At 38.6% G+C, this 25,591-nt stretch overlaps 2 protein-coding genes and 2 pseudogenes across 4 annotated transcripts; 2 read left to right on the forward strand and 2 right to left on the reverse strand.

Annotated features, from left to right (window-relative positions):
• Nucleotides 1-11,986: 11,986 nt before the first annotated feature.
• Nucleotides 11,987-13,051, reverse strand: LOC146474392 (uncharacterized). The gene has a single exon (XM_085116981.1). It carries the CDS (start codon nt 12,974-12,976, stop codon nt 12,140-12,142), a length of 837 nt encoding a protein of 278 aa, XP_084973107.1. The 5' UTR covers nt 12,977-13,051; the 3' UTR covers nt 11,987-12,139.
• A 386-nt stretch (nt 13,052-13,437) lies between these two features.
• On the forward strand, nt 13,438-14,821 carry LOC146474393 (dnaJ protein homolog 1 pseudogene; annotated as a pseudogene). The gene has a single exon (XR_014866151.1). The product of XR_014866151.1 is annotated as a dnaJ protein homolog 1 pseudogene (transcript).
• A 3,353-nt stretch (nt 14,822-18,174) lies between these two features.
• On the reverse strand, nt 18,175-22,762 carry LOC146474394 (dnaJ homolog subfamily B member 4-like; annotated as a pseudogene). The gene is made up of 2 exons (XR_014866152.1): nt 22,261-22,762; nt 18,175-20,511 (listed from the first exon to the last, which is right to left on the reverse strand). The product of XR_014866152.1 is annotated as a dnaJ homolog subfamily B member 4-like (transcript).
• Nucleotides 22,763-23,021: 259 nt separating this feature from the next.
• LOC146474395 (uncharacterized) lies at nt 23,022-24,695 on the forward strand. The gene has a single exon (XM_085116983.1). It carries the CDS (start codon nt 23,224-23,226, stop codon nt 23,959-23,961), a length of 738 nt encoding a protein of 245 aa, XP_084973109.1. The 5' UTR covers nt 23,022-23,223; the 3' UTR covers nt 23,962-24,695.
• Nucleotides 24,696-25,591: the final 896 nt, after the last annotated feature.

Here is a 25,591-nt window from a genome sequence, read left to right on the forward strand (position 1 = left end):
ATTGGATCAGAGATTGTCAGATTGTTGGAATGTTAAAATATATCTTCAGATAAGGAAAGATACAGTCCTCTTCAGTTTGTGAACCGGCAAGTGCGGAGTCCGAAAAGATACCGCGACAGCTATTTTGCACGGCTAATCACTATGCAGTAAAAAATGTAAATGTACTTTATTTACCCACGAAGCACCAAAGAGCTCAAGCAACTCGTTCAAAGGTGTCTGCTCGTTCCGGGTCGAATAGGAATTTGAAGATGTTGGTTTTTGTAGAGGAAGGAAAACCGGAGAACCCGGACCACATTGGTGGGAGGCAAGTGCTCTCACCACTGCGCCATCTTTGCTCCCCTAGTCTTTAAAGCAGGGACCTCTTGAATTCAAAAAGAAAATCGGGGTTACCATACATTCTTCAGAGATACTAATTAAGCAACAATGATTCTGAAAGGCGTTTAAATACAAAGTAATATATGGAATCTTTTGCCAAATTAAAAGTTTGTTATTTCTGAAAAATGCGTGATTACCCCTTATTTCCATTTCGGATTCCAATAATCCTTGCCAAGAACTTCTCTTTCCGCGTAGTTATAAACCGCGCAAAAATCTCTTTGTTTTAGCAGGCGCCGCCTGAGTTTCACGGACCACCCTGAGATGCGCAGAACATATGCGCAGTAGCAAAAGGAGGAACCGTCCTTAATAAAACAACTGAACCGAGGGTGCTTACCATTTACATGGAAAACACGGAAATTCCAGTTGGAAAATCAAATGGTACGCATCATTCCATTTGGAGTACCTCTGAAATTATGGCCTTCTGGTCAAAGTGATGCATTTTTATTACTCCTTTTGGGATTTACCGCTGATTTTAATACATTTTGCATGTTATCCATCTTCTGTTAAAACAAGCTAAATCATTTCGTATTTATGCCGAAAATTTCCATCTGGGTGGTTTGCGTAAATGGTGAGCACCCCAAGTCTTAACCGTGCTTAATATGCCTCAGAACCTTCAATCGAAGACATGTGAAGTGCAGCAGTAAAACTACTCCGAACAACATCTTGTTAACTTAATTAAGATTTAAGTTTAGGCAAGAGGAGAAAACAACAAGATATAAAAGTAATATTTCGGTTCTTTTTCCAAGACCATTATCAAACGTTAAAAGAAAACAATGCGTTGAACTTATTAGGCTGGATCTTCAGTTCCTTCATGATTGCCAACACAACAGCGTCTTTCCTAAGTTCAATTTCTGGAAAAACATCAAAAGAAAGACTTCAAGTTACAACGCCAGCTTCTTCTCCGCCTGTTGAAAGAAGCCATTGATGACAAGAATCGTACGATAAAAGATCTCACTGATTTGGTTTCCACACGAGAAGCCTCCTTGCAGAATACCACACCCTTAATTAATTGCTGAAATGCACCATTACCAGATTCTTCGTGCGTCGTCTCAAGATTGTACTGACTTCGAATCAGCGAAAGTCAAACAACGCCATGTGATCAAACTCAACAATCCCCTAGTTCAGAAACGGATTATTTAAGGATGGTATCCACCAGAATTCCTATGAACTTATCATGAATTTGTCCGGTAGACAACTTAAGGATGATGAATTAGCAATTCTGAAGTTTGGATTGAAACACGGCTTAGCTATCCAACCACTCATATGAGCAAGAGATGATTGTCATCGCCGAGGACTTTTGGGATCAGACTTTAAAGCCCAATGTTAGTGTAAGGACAGCTATTTCAAGAGAGAGAGGGTTAAAGCTGCACTTCGTTCCTTCACTTACAGTTGTATTGACACTGGCGATAGACAATATGTCACTGACGGTAAACCTTTGAAAATCATCCATAATTTGCGTAAGCAATGTGTTATTTTGAAACCGTACAAAGCAATGGCCAGTTGTAGTTAATATCAACGAGGATAATTATATTAACGCTGTCCAATCTATTTTTGCGGACATAACTAAATTCAAGAGAATTTCTACTGATCCTACATTAGTACGACTTTCCACAATTCAGCGATTCCTTAATACTATGTATAATCGCGGTGAAATTTCTAAGCTAGAAAAGACCGAAAAATGAGATTGAAATCCGCAGCTATTGGTCGTGCTCATGGCCTACCTAAAACACATAAACAGTTTGACACTAGTCAGGCCCGTAGCAGGGGAAGGGGCAGGGGGGGGCTTGAGCCCCCCCAGAATTTTTGGAAGTTGAAAAACAATATGCCAAAAAAGATAATTAAAACAGATTAATGTGCACTGATCAATCAGTCTAGAACTCTGATGCTGCAAGTGCCTTTTCACAACCTTTAATAATTTGTTTACTACCTGTCAGTTTCTTTAGCTAACAGTTTGTTTTTATATACAACGGCAACGAAGGCACTCCTACCTTGTGAATCGGAAATAAGACCAAAATGGATCCAAATCAACCAATCTCAAACCGTGAAAGCTGTTGAAATAAACTACTTGTTTTTTAAGACATCCGCTCATTGATAGCAATATAAATGCCCTTAGTTTATAACAATTTAGTATTCGCGCGTTGTCGAAAGCCACACAAATACTTCCTCTCAAGAGCAAAATTTTCCTGCAGTCGGATTCTCACTGCCCGATTCCAAATTTACAAAGAGAAAGAAAACTTTGCCCTCGTTTGTTTACGTCCTCCTTCAAACGTGAAATTAGGAAATTTCACGTGGTAGTCCGCGTAAAAAAAACGGCAAAGAAATGTACCAAAAAGTGTGACGCAGGTGCAAAGTTATTGATTTGCTTACTAAATCTACTGCTTTTTTTTATGTTTTCGTTGCATCTTAAACTCCCTAATCTGTCTGTTTTTCTGGGGTGACGGGCCCGGGGGGGGGGGGGAAGAGTAGTTTTGTTTAACCATTTTGCTCGGCCCCCCCTAGTTATTCTAGCCTTGCTACGGGCCTACTAGTACTATTAATACTCCATATTATGGTGTCGGAAAGTTCTTATGTCAATTGCTTAATCCTTTAACTCGCAATGAATTTACTTTGTTTCAGAAGTGCGTTTGACGCTGTCCACCGAATTCGCGAAGATCGAGCTTTTCGATCTGAGGGTCACCGTTTGGTCTCCCTTGATGCCGAATCTTTATTTCCTAAAAGTGTACCTCTGGATAAAGTCATCCAAATTATTCTGTCCAAGAGTCTATGTCGACAAACTAATTGACACTAAATTAAGAATGAGAACACTCAAGAAAGTTATCAAGGATTGTTGCCAAAAGACAGCATTTAACTTTAACTCGGTTCTTTACGAGCAATCGATGGTGTGTCTATGGGTTCCTCTTTAGGTCCAGTGTTAGTCAACGTCATAATGACGGAACTCGAAAATGTTATTGTTCGTAAAATGATTGATAATGGCCTTGTAAAATTCTACGGGCGGTATGTCGACAACACGTTAATTCTGGCCAAACCTGATTATTTCCATGCTAGTTATGTGAGCCAACTAGCTTTCACAGTAATCTGATTCTCCGTTTTACTGTGGACAAGTTTGAGGACGATAACGTTCATTTCCTGGACATTTCTCTTGATAGAACATCCACTGTTGTACTATTATTTCTACGTGTTATAAGGCTTCAATAAGTACAACCACGTCTTCAAGTCCTTGACATTATTTATTGATCACACTAACGAACTTCTTCTGACAAGATCAAGATGTAAAGGCCAAGAACAGATTAATCTCATCGCTTTTATATCGTCCAAGCGGGATTTGGCGGGAACTGTCAATCAGCTGTCAAAATCTCATCAATCATAAATTTAGGCTAACGTAATGCCTTGCGCAGTAGTTCTTAAGCGAAAGTACGCTTGCGCACCAAAACAATTTACATATTTTCCTTCGAGTAACTTTCAGTGAGCGAAATGACTTTCTTCTTCAATTTTCAATGTCACCGCCAAACGACCTGGACAAAACAAAGCGAAGAGATCAATATAAAAATTACAAGGAACATTTTCATCTTTTTACAAATGAACGTTCTTGGCTAAATACAAGAGAAATCAAACATTAAATGAAATTACATAACAACACTTTACAACGGAAACTTAAAATAGAACACAACCTTCTTGTCCGAATCATGGTTTCGCCTTTTCCATAAATTAACTTGCCACGCGCTTACAACCTCGTATAGCTTTAATTAAAAGTACAGTACGTATTGGTACAACAGATCTGGTACAATAGGTATTTCCGTAGTAATTTCTAAGGATTAAAGGTCATTAAGGGTAAAAGTTAACTGGTACAAATTCAACCCGAAACACGACGGAATTACACCAAAAACTACCAAAAACGAATAAGCAAGTTATTTCCAGTCATGCCCTGGAAGCAAGATAACTAAAGGAAGAAACTTAGAAAATGTGTGTTGACAAGGCATAAACAACCTATTGTTACTTTTTAAAAACCAATTTGGGCGTAACTATTCATTGGTACGGTTTCCGAGGAAACACTGCAAAACAAGACTTCAAAACAAACTTTTGCTTCACATTGAATTGGTACCAGGAGAAAACAACTTTTGATCAGCATAACTAAAATTATGTTTACAACAAACTATTGCGTTGAAAGATATGACTAACACGGTTTCAACTGTGTCACTTGTAAAGCATATTTAAGGATAATCTGAACAGTTCCAAGAAGTCCAGCTAAGAAGGAAAAGTGTCTCTTGTTGGTGACTTTCATTACACGGTTCACCTTAATTCTCTTAATTAAACACAAGTAAATGGAATAACTACACACTAAAATTATTGTTATTCAAACCGCAATATTTGAGAGTAATAATCAGCAATGAAATATCGTTTAATGATTAAAGTATCCGAATAAGGACCAAATTTAATAAAAACAACTTTAAAACTTTTACTTTGGAAAGAGTCTATTTTTATTGTATAACACCACTGCGGACATTTACAGGAAAGATACAAACACCGGTCAGTATGTCTCTTGCACTAGCTATCAACAGTGGCCCCGCAAAACGCGTTGGGCTAGAGCCTTTTTCCATCGCGCTTCTCGTTTTTGCAAAAACGATTTTCTCAGAAACAAATATCAACCATTTAAACTTTCCTGTCTTGGAATGGTTTTCCCAAACATGTAGCATCTAATCCCATTAGGCGTTTTAAAAGTAGTGGTTCTGAATGTACTGAGTTCATCTAACCCTGACTCCAGCGCTGTTTTAGAGAGCCCGTTCGTTTCAAAATTTTCTGTAAGACTAAGAAACTTTCACAATTTTGTTGTAACAAAGACCCTACCCCTTTCTATCTTAAGTCTCACGTAATTTATAAACTGACGAACCCAGTTTGCAATGCGGAATATATTGGAAAGAGCGATAGATGTTTGAAATTACCTTAGATGAACATAGCTCCGATTGCAATTCTGCTATGTTTCAACACCTCCACAGTTGCGAGGCGTTTAAATTCCTCTTCAATTTGAATAATTTACTTAAGTGTATTAACGGCAGTGCTATTATTGCCAGCTTCAATTCACATTTGCATCAAACTATCTAAAACAATGTTACTGTTTTTGCTTGTAGTAACAAGAAGAATTCTTACTAATTAAGAAGTGCAACCTTACCTACGCTAAATTTTGGCATAAAGCTGCCAAAGAGCTTGCTTATAATTTCAATATTTTGTAGTTTTGAGCCTTGTTGTATTGTTGTTTACATTCTTTTCTCGAAGTCGTTTAAAAAACTCGGCCGCGCCTCATTTTTTCAACTTTCTTCTCAGTGTTTGGATATCTGATGAAACACACCTTCTCGTGTTTGATATATTACGTCGACCACTTGTTAATTTCCGGCCATTATATTTATTAGGTCATTAATATTCACTGTGGCTCAACGCATTGTTTGATAATGATCTTGGAATAAGAACCAAACTATTACGTTTATACCTGTCAGTTTCCTTCGCTAACAGTTTGTTACGCGGGATGCCCTGAGGGCAGACCATGTCTAAAGTTGGGCTCCGCTCTCTCCTAGAAGGAATCTATCGTTCTGATTGTCTTCAACAAAAACGGCCCAATCAAAATCTATTACCGGCGCGTATATCACGAGGGAGGGGACCCCCTCATCCCTACCTGTGTGACGTCAAATCATCATTTGATTTATTCATTCTGAATCTGCGAAGCATACAATGAGAATAAATGAAGCCACATTAAGCATCCCGCAAAAATTCCATTAGGGGCATCTCGTGATTAATACTTTTTCGTGATTGACGCCGCTGAAAACATATATCTTCCCACTCTGTCAACCTCCGCTCGACAGCACAGCTGTCCGGCCTGTGCTCAAACGAAACATTTGTTGTCGTGGTATTGCCGTTAGGACCGTTAGGCCAGCCAGTTTTTACTTCAACCACAGCGAAATTAACCTGTTTTGGAAACTAGATCTCCAAGGCTATTCATTATTGATGCTACGTCGTTGTCAGGGGGATGTCTAGACGTGATCGGATTCTTCTGTGCCTACCGGCGGCCCCACGCTTCAGAAAGCGAGGAAATATGACAATAACGTGTTGGTGTTTTACTCTACACGAGGACCGGTTCACTACAGCAACTATCAGGTAAGAAATGAACTTTTCCTTGATTTTCAGCCAATGATGCCATCACCCTTACCCCTTGTTTGTGCGTTTAAAACAACTGGTTTCAAGTTGGCTTCTATAACCGAAATTGTTAATTGAAGTAATTTAAATAAGATGTACACTTTCTCTCGTGTTCGAATTATACATCACCTGCCTAAGTCTGGCTCCAATAAAATCGTCGAAACGATTGTAGTTGGAGTAACCGAGTGCAATAATTTTGTAACTCGTTGTAAATATCTGCACACGTAAATACAACTGAAAAGGTCAGTCCCTATACCTGAAGAACTTGGCAGAGACCACCATCTATTTTGTGGTTTGTTGGGTCCATGGTAGTTTTGACCACTTCCCTTACATATTTTCACAATTCTTTTAACAGTTACTTGCATAACGTGAACTTGTTAGAGGCTTTCTATTTTCTTTTACTCTTAGGTGTAAGCAGTCTCTGAAGTGGTACTAATATTTTAGCAAAGGAAACACATCATGATCTTCATTATGGTGCTGACACGGGAAAATAACATAACGATGTTATTGACGTTGATGATAAGATTCAATAATGGTGAGGAGGAAGGCGAAACGGATGGAGATGACAACATTGGTGGAGATAACAACAGCAGTGGCGTTAGGGACGGCGACGATGGGGACGATGACAATTACGATGGCCACGGTGAGGACGGCAGCGGTAGCATCGTCGATGATGATGACGGAGATGGTGATGTTGACAGCGATACGGATAGTGATTTCAGTAAGTTACCTCCTCTGATAGCTTACTTAAACTCCTGCTTTAACCAAGTGTTGCACTATAGTGCTAATTGGGTACACTATAAATCAGTGAAATAAATATACAAACTGAACATAACATATGTTAAAAATCCTTACTGGTGGGAGACAAACCAGTTTGCTATTCACCCCAAGCGTGTCTTTGGATTTGAAGACGGGGCTTCCGTGAAACAAATCCAAGTGGTTAGAGCGGGACTTGAACCCGGGTCTTCCGCCGGATTTGAAGTCCGGCGCCCTAATCACTAGGCCACGCCGCCTCCTTCTATAGAGAGAAGTTTTCTCTGACGCCTTTAGATTAGCCAGGATTTCATCCGGGTACTTTGCATACGCCCAGACGACAAATAACAGCACTTTTCTAACTTTAACCGAAAGGTCATCGTTTTAGGCCCAGTTTATTATAAATCTTGTTATCTCGTTTAAAATAGTGCTCATGGATGGCATTCCTGACGCCTTAGACTTGGGAGATTGAACATTCGTGCCGCAGTACCAATACGAAGTCGTCAGTTTTATTGACGGACAACGACAACGTCAAGGTCAACAAGAACACGGACATCTTGCCGAGATGCTGATATATCGTCGAGAAGCAGTGACTGATTGCACAGAAAATCTCAGTTAAGCTCAAACAGCCCGAATTGACGACAAAAAGCTGTAGTTTGTTTGTAGTTTCTAGTTTGACCGTAGTTTGCATTACATAACAACTGCTTCAACAAACCGCGATCGCAAAGGATACCCCATCAGTGACGAGCAACAGCAACCATTGTAGAGTATTTCGTCGAGTCTCTTTAGACTAACGAATGACCTGTTACTAGCTAACACATTACTGTTATGTGGAGACGTCTTATCAAACCCAGGTCCGAGTAGCCTGCGAACCCGGCTGTCGCTTCACTCCGCCGGCGGAGTGAAGCGACAGCCGGAAATACGTCTGCGCATGCGTTCGCAGGCTAAGGTCCGAGAAGAACACAGTGTTGTACTTATCAGAAAACCATAACAAGGAACCAAGGTCAAGAGACTGACTGCTCAATAGTGACTTGTCTCACCATCTTAAATTTTTGGGTGCGTGCTTGGGAAAAAAAACAACAACAACAAAACTAGATTTGTAGGGTGTGGTATATTGTTAATAGGACATTTTCACTTTGGCGTCATTTTACTACAACTACCAGAATCCTTCTGGTTTTTCTTTTCTCATGCTAATTAGAGCTATTGTTCTTTGCTGTCCACTGGGATTAAAAAATTCGAATTTAAAAACGAAATCGAAATGAATTCTGGTAGTTGTAGTAAAATGACGCCATCATGAAAATGGCCTATTATCGAGTGGATTGGATTTTATAAAACACGGACTGGATTTGTAAAACATGGATTGTAAAATATGGATTTTTAGTAAAACACCGACTGTATGGGTTTCTATATAAAAAAAAGGAAACGCACAAAATCTGCAGGCTACATGACGGATAAAAGTCAGCCGCTTGTTAGCAGTCAGCTCGACTGCTGAAACGGAAGCTGCAAACCTTTTGTACAAACTATGGTCCTGTCTATACTCGAGTACTGTGATGCTGTCTGGCACAACTGTGGCCAAGAAAACTGTAAAACATTAGAAGGAATACAGGTAAGAGCAAGCAAAATTGTTCATTCTCAGTCAAAGTAACCACAGAGTGACACAATAATGAAGAAGCGACTTGAATGCATGGGAACTATTGCACACGACACGGGAATCTCCTATTATGCGCCGATCAACTCGAAACTTCAACATCCCCCCCGGGCAAACCCCGGGCATTTGAACTTTTGAAGATTGGATTGTTCAAATTCCGCCCCTTCGGGCCAAAATGGTGTTCAAATGCCCCACGTTATCGTCGGATTTCTCTGTCAAATGCCCTTCCTAAAGAACAAGCGTTGTCGGCTCCTGTCATGAGTTACTACAAAAACCACAACTTTAACATTGAAACTAATAATTGGAAATTGAATTTATTAAGTCGGACAATGTCAATCAGCCAGTGTAAGCTGTTCTCTAACTCCGAAACACGGCAAAGGTTTTTTAACGGGAAATACATGATAACATATTTAAAATGAGGTAGCCGGCCACGTAGACTTCTAAAAACCTCTGCAGACACAAATGCGGGAGAAAGGCGCAGCTTGACGCATTGCATAAAAACTACATCGTTTAAAGAACTAGAAATACATATTAATTAGTTGGCCGGCTACGTAAAATGTTTTTTGAGTAGCAGGATATTCTGCAATGTAAGCCAAAGCGGTTTTTCCTTCGACAGTGTTTATTTCTTTCACTATTCACTGCGAGACAAAGCCGCAGCTTGACTCATCTAAAAATCTATAAGAATAATTAATATAATTTAAGCACTCTCACTTTTGAAGACCTTTTCTTGTAAGCTTTTTTTGTAATGCTGTATCTCTTCCTTTAAACTCTTCCATCTCGTCCAAACACGTGTTTATGGCTATTAGCGACTTGGGCGCCCCCCCCCCCCCCCCAAAAAAAAGGGATTTGAAACCTGACACTTCCGGTTTAAGTTTCCCCACCCCACCCAGGCAAGGTCAAATTCCCCACCCCCGGGAAGGCCTTACCCGTCAAATTCCCCACTCCCGGGCACAGAAAATAGTCAAATGCCCGGGGTTTGCCCGGGGGGGGGGGGGGGGATGTTGAAGTTTCGATTTGATCGGCGCATTAGTAAATTGATGTCTGTTTGTATCGTTGGCTGGGTCACTGCTTACACTCTTTTTTTTTTTGGAGAAGAGTATTGTTTTTCCGGCCCAGGCTGAATATTCTTATTTTTCTGCCGATGTTAGGCTGAAAATATTATTGTGAATATTCAGTTTTAGAATTTATTGAGGTATCAACAACAACAACAAGCTTTATTTGCATGACTATTACAAATACAGTATTGCAAAAGCTATTCAAAAATAATTATTGATTCGTTAATTATTTATTAAGATAACTTAAAATAAAATAATAATAATAATAATAATAATAATAATAATAATAATAATAATAATAATAATAAATTACAAGTGTTTGGTATCCAGATCTGTATCGTGTTACATTGCGCACGTGCTCCAGCCAGCGAGGTTTTTATCGTTTTATTGGCTAGTTTTGCTGTTTATAGAAAAAAAGAATTTTATACGGTTTAGTTAAAAACATATAATTGTATTATATTTACAAATTTTCAACATACAAAATTATATTCTTTTCAAAATCTCAGCCTCGGGTAGAAAGGCAAATAAACTTCAAAACTTCATATTCTTAAAATTTTGCAAATTTCAGCCTCGATATTTTTATAAAATAATTTCTTATAAAAAAAGAGTGTACCTGCAGAACGTTTTCAATTAACGCCGTAAGAACATTCATGGTTATGGAACAAGAAACCGCTCATATTTGCAAGTAGATAAATGTAAATTATAATTAACTAAACGAATTTTCTTTTACAAAGAAGTGGCAATTTTTTGGAACAAGCAATCGCTAATTTTTGTATGAAGATAAACGCAGAGTAGAATCAACAACACGAGCCTGATTTTACCTGACCTGTATAAAAAATAAAACTCTTTTTAATAGACTCCAATTTTGTGACGTTTTTTATGCTATATATGTGTGGACTTTTGTACAAGTTCGAGTCAGGCTGGCAGATTGTGAGATCGTTGAGGGTGGAAGAGAGAGCGAACCTTTTAAACAGCAGTGGCAGCCAGCTGCAGAAGAAACACTGTTTTAGCTAAAACATTTGCAAGAACAGCCACGCTACTCAGACGAGAAAACACTCCCCGCCCCCCCTCCAAAAAAAAAATCACAACATTCGACGCGATGAAAATTCATACAAAATTGCTCAGCCATAAAATCCCCTCAAATACACTGCCAAGTCCTGGAAATACAGTCGGCAACCTCCCGTAACAGGCTTAAGAGGGTGATCATGGTGACCCAGCAGAAAATTTTTATTTCACGAATAAACTTTTGAGTTTACCTTGGGCAGTGAACCGACTGTGTCACGTAATCATACAATTCCTTTCTTTTTTTGTTTTTTTGTTTTACGTCTCAAATTACTATTGCTCCACAAATACACCAGTGTATGAGACAAGTGCCCTTGGAAATTTATACTAAAACAATCGGTTTTGAACTGACGCGGTACTTTTCAGTTCACTCCTTCGGTTGTTTATACTTGTAACGCGATGTTTTCAAAGCCTTGCGTGACGAACCTGCATTCATCATCAACGAACAACTCGTCCCAAAATATCCTCGATTCTATGCTTATTTTAATATCATGATACAGTAAAACAGAAATGACAGAATGACAGAAAAGATCAGAGTTCCATTAGAAATCATCCTAAATATAGCAAAACATTTATTATATAAAATCTATAAATATCAGATTATGTTACAATTACATTCGTCTTTAATTTGCTGAAACGAGTTTCTAAATCATTGATAACAGACAAGCCGGAGCCGTGTCACGTAATCATACAATTCCTTTTTTTTTGTTTTTGTTTTACGTTTCAAATTACTATTGCTCCACACACACACCAGTGTATGAAGTAAGGGCCCTTGGAAATTTATACTAAAACAATCGGTTTTGGACTGACGGGGTTCTTTTCAATTCACTCCTTCGGTTGTTTATACTTGTAACGCAATGTTTTCAAAGCCTTGCGTGACGAACCTACATTCATCATCAACAAACAACTCGGCCCAAAATATCCTCGATTCTAGGTTTATTTTAATATCATGATACAGTAAAACAGAAATGAAAGAATGACAGAAAAGATCAGAGTTCCATTATAAATCATCCTAAATATAGCAAAACATTTATTTCAAATCTATAAATATCAGATTATGTTAAAATTATTCGTCTTTGCTGACACGAGTTTCTAAATCATTGATAAGAGACAAAATCTCTTTAACAGCCGTTTTACGAGTTAGTTTTATATTTTCAAGTCCGTCAGCGTTGATTAAATCTAATCCTAGAAGGCAGCGAGTCAAATGTTCTTCTAAGTACAAAAATTCCTTGTCCTGTCTCGAGCCTTTGAATGCTTGAACTCGAGGGTAAAGTTCCTTTGCTGTTGTCAACTGAGCCTTGATTGCGTCCAGTTTCTCTTCCTCGCCAGTTTTCGTTCCGGATTGTACCGGGAAAGAATTCTTTACAGTTTCAGTATCGGTGCCTGTATGATTCTCTGGTGAAGCTCTGCCCTTAGCACCAGATAGCTCAGTTTTGTCGGCTTCATTCAGTTCATCGGTTTCTCCCACTATTTCTTCGCACGCGTCGTAAAATTTTTCCTCAAAGCTCTCGACCGAAGCATCTTCGTCCTTTGAAACATCTTCGCCTTGGGGTGGCTGAATCTTGATAGGCTTGTCATCCTCGTGCTGAGATATCTTTGGTTGTGACGGCTGATTTGCCTTCTTTTTGACTTTCAATTCCCTCGGTTTCGCCGCGGGGTTTTCCCTGTCTTCACAACAAACTGGAATATTAACAGTGTCAACATTAGCAGCTGACGGACGATTTTTTACACGTCCTATTTTCTTCCGGTTAGAACCTCTTCTTGGCTTCTCAAATGGAAAATACACAGGGTTTTCCCAAGGGGGATGCTGTCTTTCTCCGTAAAATCCATCGAAAACGGCAAAAGGATTTCTAGGACTGTAAAATCTGCTGGTCCAAGGATCTATGAATGCGTCGCCCCACATATTCAGTAACTGTTCTCCTTTGCTTTCTTCACAAGTTTGTTCAACAACTTCTGAGCGTTTTACCGAGGCTGTGTTCGAGTTAACGTCTTTTATACAGTTTTTTCGGTTTTCTAGAAAAAACTGTGACGCCGTCAGTGCCAATTTTGAATCGAACATTCTCGATTGTTTTAGAATCTTCGGGAAAACCCTCGAAACTGACAGGGAAAATTCCCCTCGGGGACTGGGACGGTACTAATTTTATCACATCAAAAATCGTCTCTTCTTGTCGGTGTATCGCCTTTCTTTCTCCTTTAATGTGTAGAAATAATAATAAAAATCTTTTTGGACTTAAAATATTTGACTCTTTTCCATGATAATGCCACTAAAAGGTTTATAAAAAGAAAGGAAAAGAACCCTCCCCTCCCTCAATGATAAATTTTATGGAAGGTTCTAGGGCATTCGAGACACGTGCAGACATACTGCTATATAAGCACACCTTTTCAAAGTGGTTTAGTTCATTCCAGATACAAATTTACCCGCATCGACGGAATATAGACTCCACGAGAAGATGGGAAAAGATTACTACAAGATTCTAGGCGTCCCTAAAACAGCCAAGGAGGACGAGATAAAGAAAGCCTACAGAAAACTCGCGTTGATTTGGCACCCGGACAAAAACAAGAGTCCTGGCGCAGAGGACAAATTCAAGGAAATTTCGGAAGCTTACGATGTCCTCAGTGATAAAGAAAAGAGAAAAATCTTCGACAGATATGGGGAAGAAGGCCTCAATGGAGTCCCTGGAGGTGATAACGGATCAAATATGCACTTTCACGGACAACCAGGATTTGCAAGAACATTTGTCTTCACGAATGGAAACGCACGCGAAACATTCGCCAGAGCCTTCGGCGGTGACGACGAATTTGCAGATCTTATTGGCGGCCTGGGAGGTTTTAGTTTCTTCAACGAGCAAAGAAGAACACCTGGCTTTAGGGTAAGTGGAAATGACAACTCGATGTTCGACTTTGATGGCGTTGCACCGCAAAAGAAGAAGCAAAAAGTTCAAGATCCGAATATCGAAAGAGATCTACTCGTCAGCTTCGAAGAACTCGCCAGCGGCTGTCCAAAGAAGATCAAAATAACTCGAAAAGTTTATGACGAGCGTGGAACTTTCACGAACGAGGAGAAAATTCTGACGGTAAATATCAAGCCAGGGTGGAAAGCGGGGACAAAGATTACTTTCTCAAAGGAAGGAGATCGGAAACCAGGCATTGTTCCTGCCGACCTTGTTTTGATCGTTAAAGACAAACCTCACCCTCTGTTTACTCGAGACAGCAGCAACAATCTCCTCTACACAGCGACAATTTCTTTGCGAGATTCCTTGACTGGTGGACAAGTGGAAGTTCCCACACTCGATGGGCGAAAAATAAAACTACCATTGAGTGGTATTGTGCGACCAGATTCGACCACAAGAATCCACGGAGAGGGGCTGCCATTGCCAAAAAATCTCAGCAAAAGAGGTGACTTGATTGTCAAATATGACATTAGTTTTCCTGATCAGCTATCATCTGTTCAAAGAGATATTTTATTGGATACACTGCCAAGCTAATGTTTAAGCTTCTAAGAAAAAGCTATAACGTTTTAATATTTTGAGCAACCACCGAGATGTACGTACTAATCTTGTATTTTCCAGAAATTGTCTCTCTTGTATTGCCTGTGGCTATTGTTAAATTTGCTGTTGATAGATTTTAAACTGCATGACACTTTTTTTTTCTCACATTTCCATGAAGGACAATAATACACGTGTAAATTACGCATGTTAAAAAATTTATTTAAGTAAAAGTGTACTAATAAATTACAGAGTTGAGTGCATTGTCCAGTGTGGAATGGATGGGGGGGGGGGGGGGGAGGAAGGGGGGAGAGGGGGAGAAGTATACGGGATAGAAGTTGTCAACAATATCCTCTACACAACGACAATTTCTTTGCGAGCTTCCTTGATTGGTGGACAAGTGGAAGTTCCCACATACAAAATGGGTGAAAAATGAAACCACAATCAAAGCACTCAATGGCTGAGATGTGGATAAGGGCTTATAAAAATCCCAATCAACAGGACATTCATTAAGGTTCATAACTTTTACAGCAGCTTTTATGGCTTAAAACCCCATTGACGGGACCTTCATGTTACTGTTGATCTCATCTGCAAGTTTGTCTCAGGGTTTTTGCTTGCTGCAACATGTGACTCAAAGCTGAATAAAAGCCTTGAGATCAGTGAATGAAACTAAAGAAAAAATAGTTTTTCCCAGCCACCAATCTTACCCCTCTTGCTCTAGCCTGTGTGGTAGGTCCTGGGAAGGGAGAAGGGAAATTGGGCACATGTGTGAGAGGAAAGGAAGCTTCCTTTTCGCTATCCCTTGCGTGTTGTAGGTATGCCCGATTCCTCTTCTCCCTATCTCCATTCTAGTACCTGCTATGCACTGTCTACTCTTGTCCTGGAATGCATAGTTCCAGAAATTATCCATAACTCCCCCCTTCCCCGCCAAGCTGGAAATTCCAATTCAGGTTCATTCTTTCCTTTAAATGTTTTAGCCTTTGATGCTCCAAACCCCAACCCCTAGAATTTCCAGTCCCACTGTGGGGGATGTATGGATATTTTTGGCATTAACTGTGGATGCACTATGCGCCACCTGAGGTGCCACTGAGATAACTGAGGGAAGTTTGCTCTTCCTTCTCCCAAAAATAAACAAAAGACAGTAATAACAAGAAAAAAATCAGATCAGATTGAAACTCCCCCCCCCCCCCCCAACAATTTTTTCTCTCCTGACCATCAGGTTACATCTAAGTAACCCCTCAAAATGTCCACAGAATTTAATGGTAGAAATTGATAGGACTAAATTCCTGGAAAACATCAAGCTCACTTAAAATAAAAAGAGTTGACATAAATATTTTTTATAAACGTACTGTATGATTTCAACTCATCTTTAAAAGCATACTTGAGGTTAAAACACTCTTTTTCCCATACCATGCCATACCTCTACCGGCCAAAGATAATTTTTTACTACACTACAAGATCAAACAGTTTTAAGACAAAAAGTGAACTTTTACGCCGTAGGATAGATTAGCTAGCTAGAAGTGAACTTTTTACAACATAGGATGGATTAATTAGATTTGTTAGAAAAGTGTTAAATTACATTAGGTATTATAAAATTTTAAACTCTTTTTTGAAATGTTGTTGCTTTTAGTTAAGGATGAATAAAACCTAACAAGACTCCGTCATTGAGTTATTGTATTGTTTGGTTAGTGACTAAATACCACTGGCTGTATCAAGGCAAAGTTTGTGGTCCTAAATCTAGGGGGAATCCTTGTTAAAGGTAATGGTGGGCCATGGAGGCCTCATCACCAATTTGAAAAAAACCCTTAAAAATAACTAGAATTCGTAATTTTGTTGTTGTGGTGGTGCCAAAAATACTAGGGGAGGGGGAAGTGGGGGAGGGGGGAGGGGGAGATTCCCTGATATAAGCTGGACATTAAGCCCCCAGGGGACTTATTTATTTTCAGGCCTAAGAGGTAGGAGGCAGCCCACCCCCCCCCCCCTCCCTCCTCCTTAAATGTGTGAAAATAAATAAGGCTTATTTCAAATCACAAGTTTCAAACAAAGCTAAAATGGACCTTTTCAAACTTTTACCAACCAACTAACTAACCAACTAACTAAAAGATAGCACCTAATAAACTAACTGACCATAAATAAATGATACAGCTGAGTTTTGAAGCATTTATTTTGTTTTCTAACATGGGGGCAGAGAGTGCTTGACAGAGACAGGGGCATGACCTCCAAATGGAGCTATATGGGGGCGTATTAGAGAAGCAGTCAGAGCTTTTATGGTACACACTGCCTAGATGGGTTATACTATAGTCTGCAAATAGGAATTCTGCTTTTAATCATTGTGGCCTGGTCTGAGTATGGGTATGGATTCTAGAGGCCAGGTCTGAAAAATCAAATTGAAAAATTACATGTTATGCTCCACAACAGGTCAGGGTTTGGAGGACCAGGCTGCACCCCTGCAAAACTTATCCCAATGGGAAAGTGTAGAAATTAGAGATTAAAAGGTTTTTAAAAAGCCAAAAAAAGAGGCTTCAATAAGACATTTTCCTTTTTCCTCGTGGTCAGCAAAGTACTCTCTTGAACATTTCCCTTGCAAAATCTCAAATATGACATGGTTTCTCATTCCACCCTTTTAACGCAAAATTGATCATGAGAGGAATGCTTAAATATACTTCCAGCCTAGAGCTGATAACATGGGGGATTGAGTTCTAAGAGGGGGTGATCATGTGTTGTATGAATAAATCCTAGAACTTTTTTCACCTAAACTTACAAATTATGCATAAATGATGTGTACATCACTGATATCATGCATTAACTTGGATATAGACTCACAATACAGAAAGGTCAGTGGTAAATATTAGCGTTACCAACTGGACAGAGCTTTGATGAGTTGATATGCACACAATCCGCTTTATTTCCCCCTAACCCAACATCAATCATACGGTTATGTAGCTTAAACTTTAAGGGCAGGGTTCAAAGAAGACTTTTTCCTTACTTTTTCCAACCATTTTCTTTTCCCAGATTCAAGGTTTTGAGACAATGACAAACAAGATGGTAATTTCTGGTGGGTAGGGTAGAGAGACAGTTGTCATGGTACTGCAATTAAAAATTTGGGCTAAGGACAAAATTAAAATGAAATTGAACTAGCTGACAAGGATTTCACTTTGGAGTTAACCCTTTATTAAACCCCTAATATCAAAGAACAAATTCTTTTATCTTGCCCCCACACTTTTCATACAAATGTTCTGGGGAGAAGTTATTAAAATATCAAGACAATTTACCTTGGGCAATCATATCCTTAATTCTCATGTTGTCAGGGGTTAAATAAGCATTGATATTACAAGGAGAAATTTCATGTCGATCACCATTAGGGCTTAAAGGGTTAAGCACTTTTTGGCTTTGAAAAACTCCAGACTTTATCATCATTTTTCACACTTTCTCCAGATCTGGAAAACTAATTTGCAGATTTCCATACTTTTTCAAGAATTTCAGACTCTGACCAACCCTTGTAGGAGGGAGTTGACCATCAGTCAGCAAGTAACAATTCACGCTAAATTGGAAAACCTCCATTCCAGTGTAATTCCCATAACAGTAGCTCAAGCAGAAAGTAAACATGATCAAACTCTTTGTACAAAACAATCTGTGACATAATTTATTTGTGAAAGTACAACAAATTGTACCCACGCATCTCAATACTTGAACTCTTATCTAATACTACATGATAAGTTGAGAACTCCACATTTTTGCCACAAAGTGCAACAGCTTTTTTTAGCTGGAAAATAAATGAACATTTCTGAAAATTTCAAAAGTCCCCAATCACACAAAACCAAAATCTTTAAAAAAAATGAAATTGTTAAATTAAAACCTGGAGATTTTACTTTTACTACAATATTTACAGTTTTGCTAGACAAAGTTTTTTTTCCCAACATCTTGTCACTCAAATGTCCACTCTCAGCTACACAAAAATGCACCAAGGCTTATTCTGTCTACTATTCCTGGAAGTTTTTGAGATTTTCTATGATCATGATACATTAATTCGATAAATATATGTATATATTATTTCTATACAATGAACTTTCTGCCTGTTGAGTAACAAAATTCACACAGTCTACGTTAGGGCAAGCAAAAGCTGCCTTATCAAAATGTTGCCAACCTTAATTAAATTTTCATGCCATGAATTTTAGTGAGGATTAAATTTCCACCAAAGCTGGTTAACAGGAGGATTTGTCAAGAATTCAGAACTCAACTTCTCTAAATGGATTTTTGTGAAAAAATAAATAAATAATAAAAAAAAACCCAACTTTTTGTCCTTAATTTTGTTTTGAGTAATCATGTACTGAAACTGACAGATACAATTATTAAAAAAAGAGTAATGTTTAAGATTTAAACCTTAACAAATCAGCTTTAGAAACATTTTGTGAAGATGCACAGGTCAAGAGATTAAAGTCTCGTCAAATATTCCTGAGTTTAGCATTCAATATGTTTGCCTGAGACTTCTCTTAAGTCTTTACACACCGGTACCTTACTGACGGAAATTTTTCACTCATTGACGATGAAACAATGTACACCTAACCAGGCCATTATGATGTCTTTCTCTGCATATCGCAACAAACTAATCAAGTTTCGCTTTTAGGATTTTAGTCGTGAAATTTAATCCTCAACAAAACTAGCATTAATTAAAAAAAGCTACTCTGTTTGCCACAACAGTGTACTATCCTCACTAACACCCTAAATTATTTCCAGTTTTTTAAAAAAAGTATTGCTACTGAAAAACTAATTTGCTGCAAAAAAGGAAAGACTTGTTGAAAACATTTTTTACAAGTGTTTTGTTCTACAATAATCATTATTAGATACGTACATTTGATGAATGTGTTGATTGTTAACAGAAAACACACTTAAACAGAATCAACCCCTACAATCCACAAGAAATACACATTAAAACACTTCTAAAGTGTAACAGAGAACGACAAAGGTAGAATATCATTTTTGATGCACCGGAAAGACAGTACATGTACGAATACAGTTCCATTAAAACACACAACGCAAAGAAAATTATTTTGAAAATATATGATAAATCTAACAATTTATTCTTCATGTCCAGACAAACATTCCTGATATTTGACAGTTCAACTGTGCCTTATCTGGGGCCATAACCTTATAGCAGCACTTCATTCAAACTTGTTTACTCCATTGACAACATTATATAGCACCGAGTTTCTACTACAGTACCATGAATTGAATCAATTTTTAAGGCCTTGATATGTCATCATGTCACGGTACAAAACTGGCTAGACCTTGCCTCTGTTGCATTGACAGATTTGTCGGAAACTCAACATCAAAAGTCACAATCATGTCTCCTCGTTGTCCTGGAGATTTTGGAAGTGGAAGCCCTTCACCTGGAATTCTTTTCTGTGTGCCTGGCTGTATTACTTCGTTTAATTGTATCGCTAGGACTCTCCCGTCAATTGTTGGAATCTGTAACAGGCAACCAACAAGAGCATCACGCAAGCCAACTTTTGTAGTATAAAGAAGATTGTTATCGGCATCTCTTTTAAAGTACTGGTGAGGTTTGTCACCAATAATAAAAATAATGTCTGCAGGAATACGTCCTGGTTTCTGATCTCCATGCTGCTCTGCTCAAAAGTTACTTTTGTTCCTGCCTTCCAGCCTGGTTTAACGTCTATTGTAAGAATTTTTTCCTCGCGCGAGGCCCCTCCACTTGGTGACAAGACCTGACGACTAATTTTAAGTCTTTTTGTGCATCCTGTTGCTAACTCTTCGAGGCTTACTTGGATTGGAGTCTCAATTGGCGGGTCTTGAACTGCTTGTTGTTTTTTAAATGGATCTGGACAGGGAAAATCAAAATCATCATCACCAAAATGCTTAAAGCCAGCAGATCTTGAACTAAACCGCGATGTAGAAAATAACCGGGGAAAATCAGCGCCAAAACCATCCATGATGTCTATTAAGGAAAACAGAACAAGAGCCTTGTTAGAATTTTTTTTTACTTCCCTCTCCCCTATACCGATGGTATCACCCTTGTTAAAGTTATCTTACAATGCAGGTAAACAAAGAGTGTCATTGAACGCTACAAATATTGTCCAAAATAAAACGAAAAAAACAAACTAACAGGTGTACATCTGTCTCAAAACTCCACACTTCTGTTATTCAGACTACCAATAGGCAGAGTGGTTTTAAAGCAGACTTTCAACCAAATTTTTTAATCCAGGTAAAGCATTGTTTTTGAAAGTTGGTTTTAGTGTCAGTGAGAAATTAGAAATGTGGAGATTATTAAACCTTAATTGCCTCGTACCTAATTGTCTTACACGTGCTGAAACGTGCTCTGACTCAAATTAAAAGAAGTTTCTAGAACAAGGAAGTCAGCCAAAACATCAAAATTCACAGTTAAAATATTCCCCCAATGTTTCAGGATCACTGCTTTTCATTAAAACGTCTAATAATTATTTCAACTCGCTAACAGATCCTGGTCATAGCTTAAACAATAATTTAAAGTTGAACTGGAAATAGCTTGCCACTTCATTGTACAAACAAAATTTACTTTTGTTGCGGGGGAAGCTGTACTAATCCCGAACATGAAACACAAAACTATCACACCCGGGGCGCTGATGTTATCACTTCGACAAAAATATGAAAGAAATGGCAATAATCTTCTAAAAGCACAGGATTTTGAGAAACCAACATCTTCAAAAGTACGACAACAAAAGCGTTTGATATGCAAAATTTGAAGAAATTTGTTTAGCAAAGACAAATAAACGAACAGCCCAAACATTGTTCGATGGTAGAAAATTCCAGAAAGATTTGATATGCATGAAAAACGACAAACATGCAACGAGTTTAGAAAGCAAATTTGTGATATACATCATAAAGAACTCGTCAGATCAATTTAGAAATCGATTCAGACGGTAAACCATAATTTTGAAAAAACCGAGTGTTTTTAGAAATTGAATCGTAGAGGACAGAAGACTAAGCGGGCTATCTTTTAAGTTCAATGGCATACATTTCCTTTGTCAGAATTTAACAGTTAATAAGTTCTCTAACAACAGAGACAAAGGGAGGGTGACCTTCGAAATACGTAAGGAATAACTTAATTCTTGCTAAGTGCGTACTACCACTCAGAGATGATTTTCACGCAGATTATAAATCCATCGTGACAACCAGCTTCAACAAAGTCCAGCGGCCATTGAAAAGATACCGACGCACGCATACAATTCAAACTGTTACACACAAGTGATTTATCGAGTTCTTAGTTACAAAATCTCAACTCCAGTTTTCACAATTAAAAATAGTTGGCAAGGCGCTAATAACAGCATGACCTAGAGCGAAACCCTCGCACAATATAAGCTTAAACAGGATAAAAAATAGAACTTTCGAGAAAAGCGCACACGACATATTGACTCGGAGTTTTGATGACGAGGCCTTTAGTATTAAAACAGCAAATCCAGACATCGTTGCCAGACACAACTCTCAAACGATCTATTTTAAAGAAAAAGTCGATAAACTTAAACGCCTTGTAGAGCTAGAACTAGGTTTTCGGTAAGGTCCCTTCGGTACATTGTAACTTTTGAAGAACCATTTGTACCACTCACTAATTATGCGGACCTTATAGAAAACGACTCTATGCCCAACTTTAACCATCTTTACCAAAAAAAAAACCAGTCATCATCACAAAGCAATAAAATTGAAAACATACCTTGGAAAGGACAGTCAGGATCATCACCGAAAACGTCGCGGAATATGTTCACTGGGTCGCCGAAGAAACCAAAGCCAAAACCGCCACATTCGTTCTTCAACCCTTCCTCGCCGTAGTTGTCAAATATTTGTCGTTTGTTAGGGTCCGTTAAAACTGAGTAAGCCTCAGATATTTTCTTAAATTGTTCCTCCGCTTCTTTACTGTTTGGATTCTTGTCCGGGTGAAAGACCAAGGCCTGCCTCTTGTATGCTTTCCTGATGTCTTCGGACGAGGCATTTCGAGGAACCCCGAGTACCGAATAATAATCTCGCCCCATATGCACCAGACTTTTAAATTTACGCCTCTCGATCTGTATTCGCCTTTTGCCAAAAAACTGAAGGTAGATTCAACTAAAACACAACTACCAGTACGATGTGAGAACACAGTCAAGTTTCGAAAGCCCTCTTGCGATCTTCCGAGCAAACACAATCGCCTTCATTCTCATCGAAGGTTCTAGAAACAGTAATCGCTTTGTGGCCAGGCAAAAAAAGAAACTATTTTTAACGAGTCAGGGTCCCCACAGGTACAACTTCAAGAACAGATTAAAAACTCGAGTATTTTTTAAGATTTTGCTTCCTAACACTTACTTAAAGCTCAAAATATCGCTTTTGAATTGTCGAAAATCTCCCTCTGCAATTATAATAGGAAAAATACTCGTCTTTTCTCAGCTTAATTTAAAGACCTAGTTTCCCCTGTCCCCTCCCTGCTGTTTTGTCTTTTGCCGATCGCGCAGCTGGGTATCGCAATACTCGCGCGGCTGTTGTCACGATAGTTTGAAAGTTCTCGAAATCGTTTGAAGGTTTATTTGTTTCTTTGGGTCCCGTTTGTTCTTCCCGAGAATATTAATCACCGTGAGACCGACAACACGCACTTGTCTGGCAAAATTCTCAATTTTATTCACAAAATTCACAAATAGTTTTCAAGATGGCGTCCGGTGGAAGCGAGCGAGACAGACTACCACAGTTTACTTCTTCAAATTATGAAATCCCCTCGTGGCAAATAGCGTGGAACAAGCCATGGTACCAGCAGTTTGAAGAAAACAGAAACACGCAAAGCAAGTATAATTCTAGAGGACATGTTTTGGAGTGCAAATGCTCGTTGTGTGAGGAAGATATGGAAAGTGCTTTTAGCCCTCAGCCAAGTAACGTGACGCATGTTTTCAAAACTTCAACAGAAGAGAACAGAGAAGAAACATTCCCCTCAAGGGAGAAGCAGGAAAAGCCACAAAACCAAAAAAGGGAACGCGTGATTTTATTTTCCGATTTACCGGAAGTTACTCCTTCTACATCGAGTTCAACCAGCACACCTCAAACCAACACAAGTACGTCAGCGGGAAGTGCATCAAACTTTGTAAACTCAGAAGGGAATTCTGGCGTCAACACTGACGCATTATTTTTTGGCTTAGGCGCTATTTCGTCAATCCAATCGATTACGGATCGTGTTACAGACATTCAAACCCGCGTGAGCCAGTTTTCCGGTACAAAAGACAGCCGAGAGTTTATAGTCCTAAGAGGATTACTCGTGACAACCCTTGCGGAACTAAACAGAATTGATGCTGTTGGAATACGGTGGCTTCAGCAGGCTAAGAATATCGCTATGGAATCGATCCACGATCTATTGACGCAACTGAAAAGTAAAATCAACGAGGAAGACGATATTTGACTAGGTGGAATGCCAATCGTGGTTTTCAGCACGTTTAGAATACCGTTGTTTCCTCAGCGCTAATTAATTTTTTAACATCCGGTTGAATTGATTTGGAACATTTGTTCCGCGATCGAGAACTTTCGCAACCTACAACGTGACTCTCGAAACAAGTGAAGCGTTGATACAGCTGAGGTTTCCACGGGAGGTTTCTCTAGAATAAGCTGAACAAAACACCACTAAGTATGTTCGCTTGACTGGTCAACATACAAAAAGATCCATAACCCATTGACGTGCTTAAAAACATTGTTTAAAAATTTTATGTTCCTGAGATCCCTCTTTATACTGTTGAAAACGTTTAAAGAAATTTGTTTAGAACAACACAGAAATTAAAGGTTTGTTCCCGTGGATGATTTAATATGCAGCAAACTTCAGTTTCACTTTGGACAACTATGACCTCATTTATTCCTTTTTCTATTGTTGTTTTATACTCCATTGCCACCTTTACGATAATTTACGTTCAAAGTTCTTCGAAGACATAATAAGAAAATATCCCCATTTCAATGATTTCGACAATAATTCTAAAATTATTTTTCTTTTTAACAATGTTGATCCTACTATTTGCAGACTTACAGCTGCCTATATCCATTCATGTATGGATTATAGACAGACTTTAATTATTTAATTTAGTGAGATATTTTAGGTAATACCATGTACTCATGTGGGAATACCAAATAAATAATATTGTTGTTGTTGTTGTTGTTGTGTATCCAAACCAGCTGGATAAAGTTTACATAAATAAATTCTTAAAACTTCAAATTTTAAAAAGTGTCATTTTTATTTTTTTCTCTTTACCAGAAACAAGAAATCAGTCATGCAAGTTTTTCGGTGGAAATAAAATAGTTCATCCAATTGATATGTAACTTGATCAGAAAATTTGGGTTTTGCAGTCACTCCTGATGCCACAGAAAGTTTTTTTTTACATCAATCAGACTTCAAAATTTAATGTATTCTGCCCTTAGTCTTACCCAAAGACTCCAGGGTTTGACCCTGGTGTGATATACAAAATTTTCAGTCAAACTCAGTTCCATGTGCCTCACCTAATACATTTTCAAAAAACATTCAGATTTCCTACCACTGCCAAATAACTGCACACTACATGGTATTGCCTATGAGAGGTACAGGTAAAACGTGAACTTGAACTTAGCTTCTGAACTGGACCTCTTTCATGCAGTTAGGTCCAGTTTAGGCACTATAACTCGTGCGCTGTATCTAAAACATTTTTGCTCCCATGTTTCATTGCGCTGTACCTTTAGATTTTGCTGTGCTTACAGTCAATCTTAGGCTCGATTACCAGCCGCTGTTCGGGAAAATGAGCCCGCACTCATCCGGAAATCGAGCCTAAGTCAATCTATGTCACACATGACCAGTATTTCAGAGAATGAAATGAATGTTCAAATTCCTCTTTGTAATGTCCAGCATGCCGAAATGAATGCACCAACCATTTAGTTATCTACGATGAATTTTCATGTAAGCCTTTTTTGTACATGTGTTTACAAAGTTAAAAGTTGAGTGCAGGGCTGGCTTAACATCCTTGAGATACCTGAATATGTTGTGTTCTTTTGAAAGATGTTGAATCTCCAAAACATTT

This window comes from Pavona decussata, unplaced genomic scaffold (assembly GCF_977016875.1).
Source record: "Pavona decussata unplaced genomic scaffold, jaPavDecu1.1 SCAFFOLD_89, whole genome shotgun sequence".
NCBI lineage: Eukaryota > Metazoa > Cnidaria > Anthozoa > Scleractinia > Agariciidae > Pavona > Pavona decussata.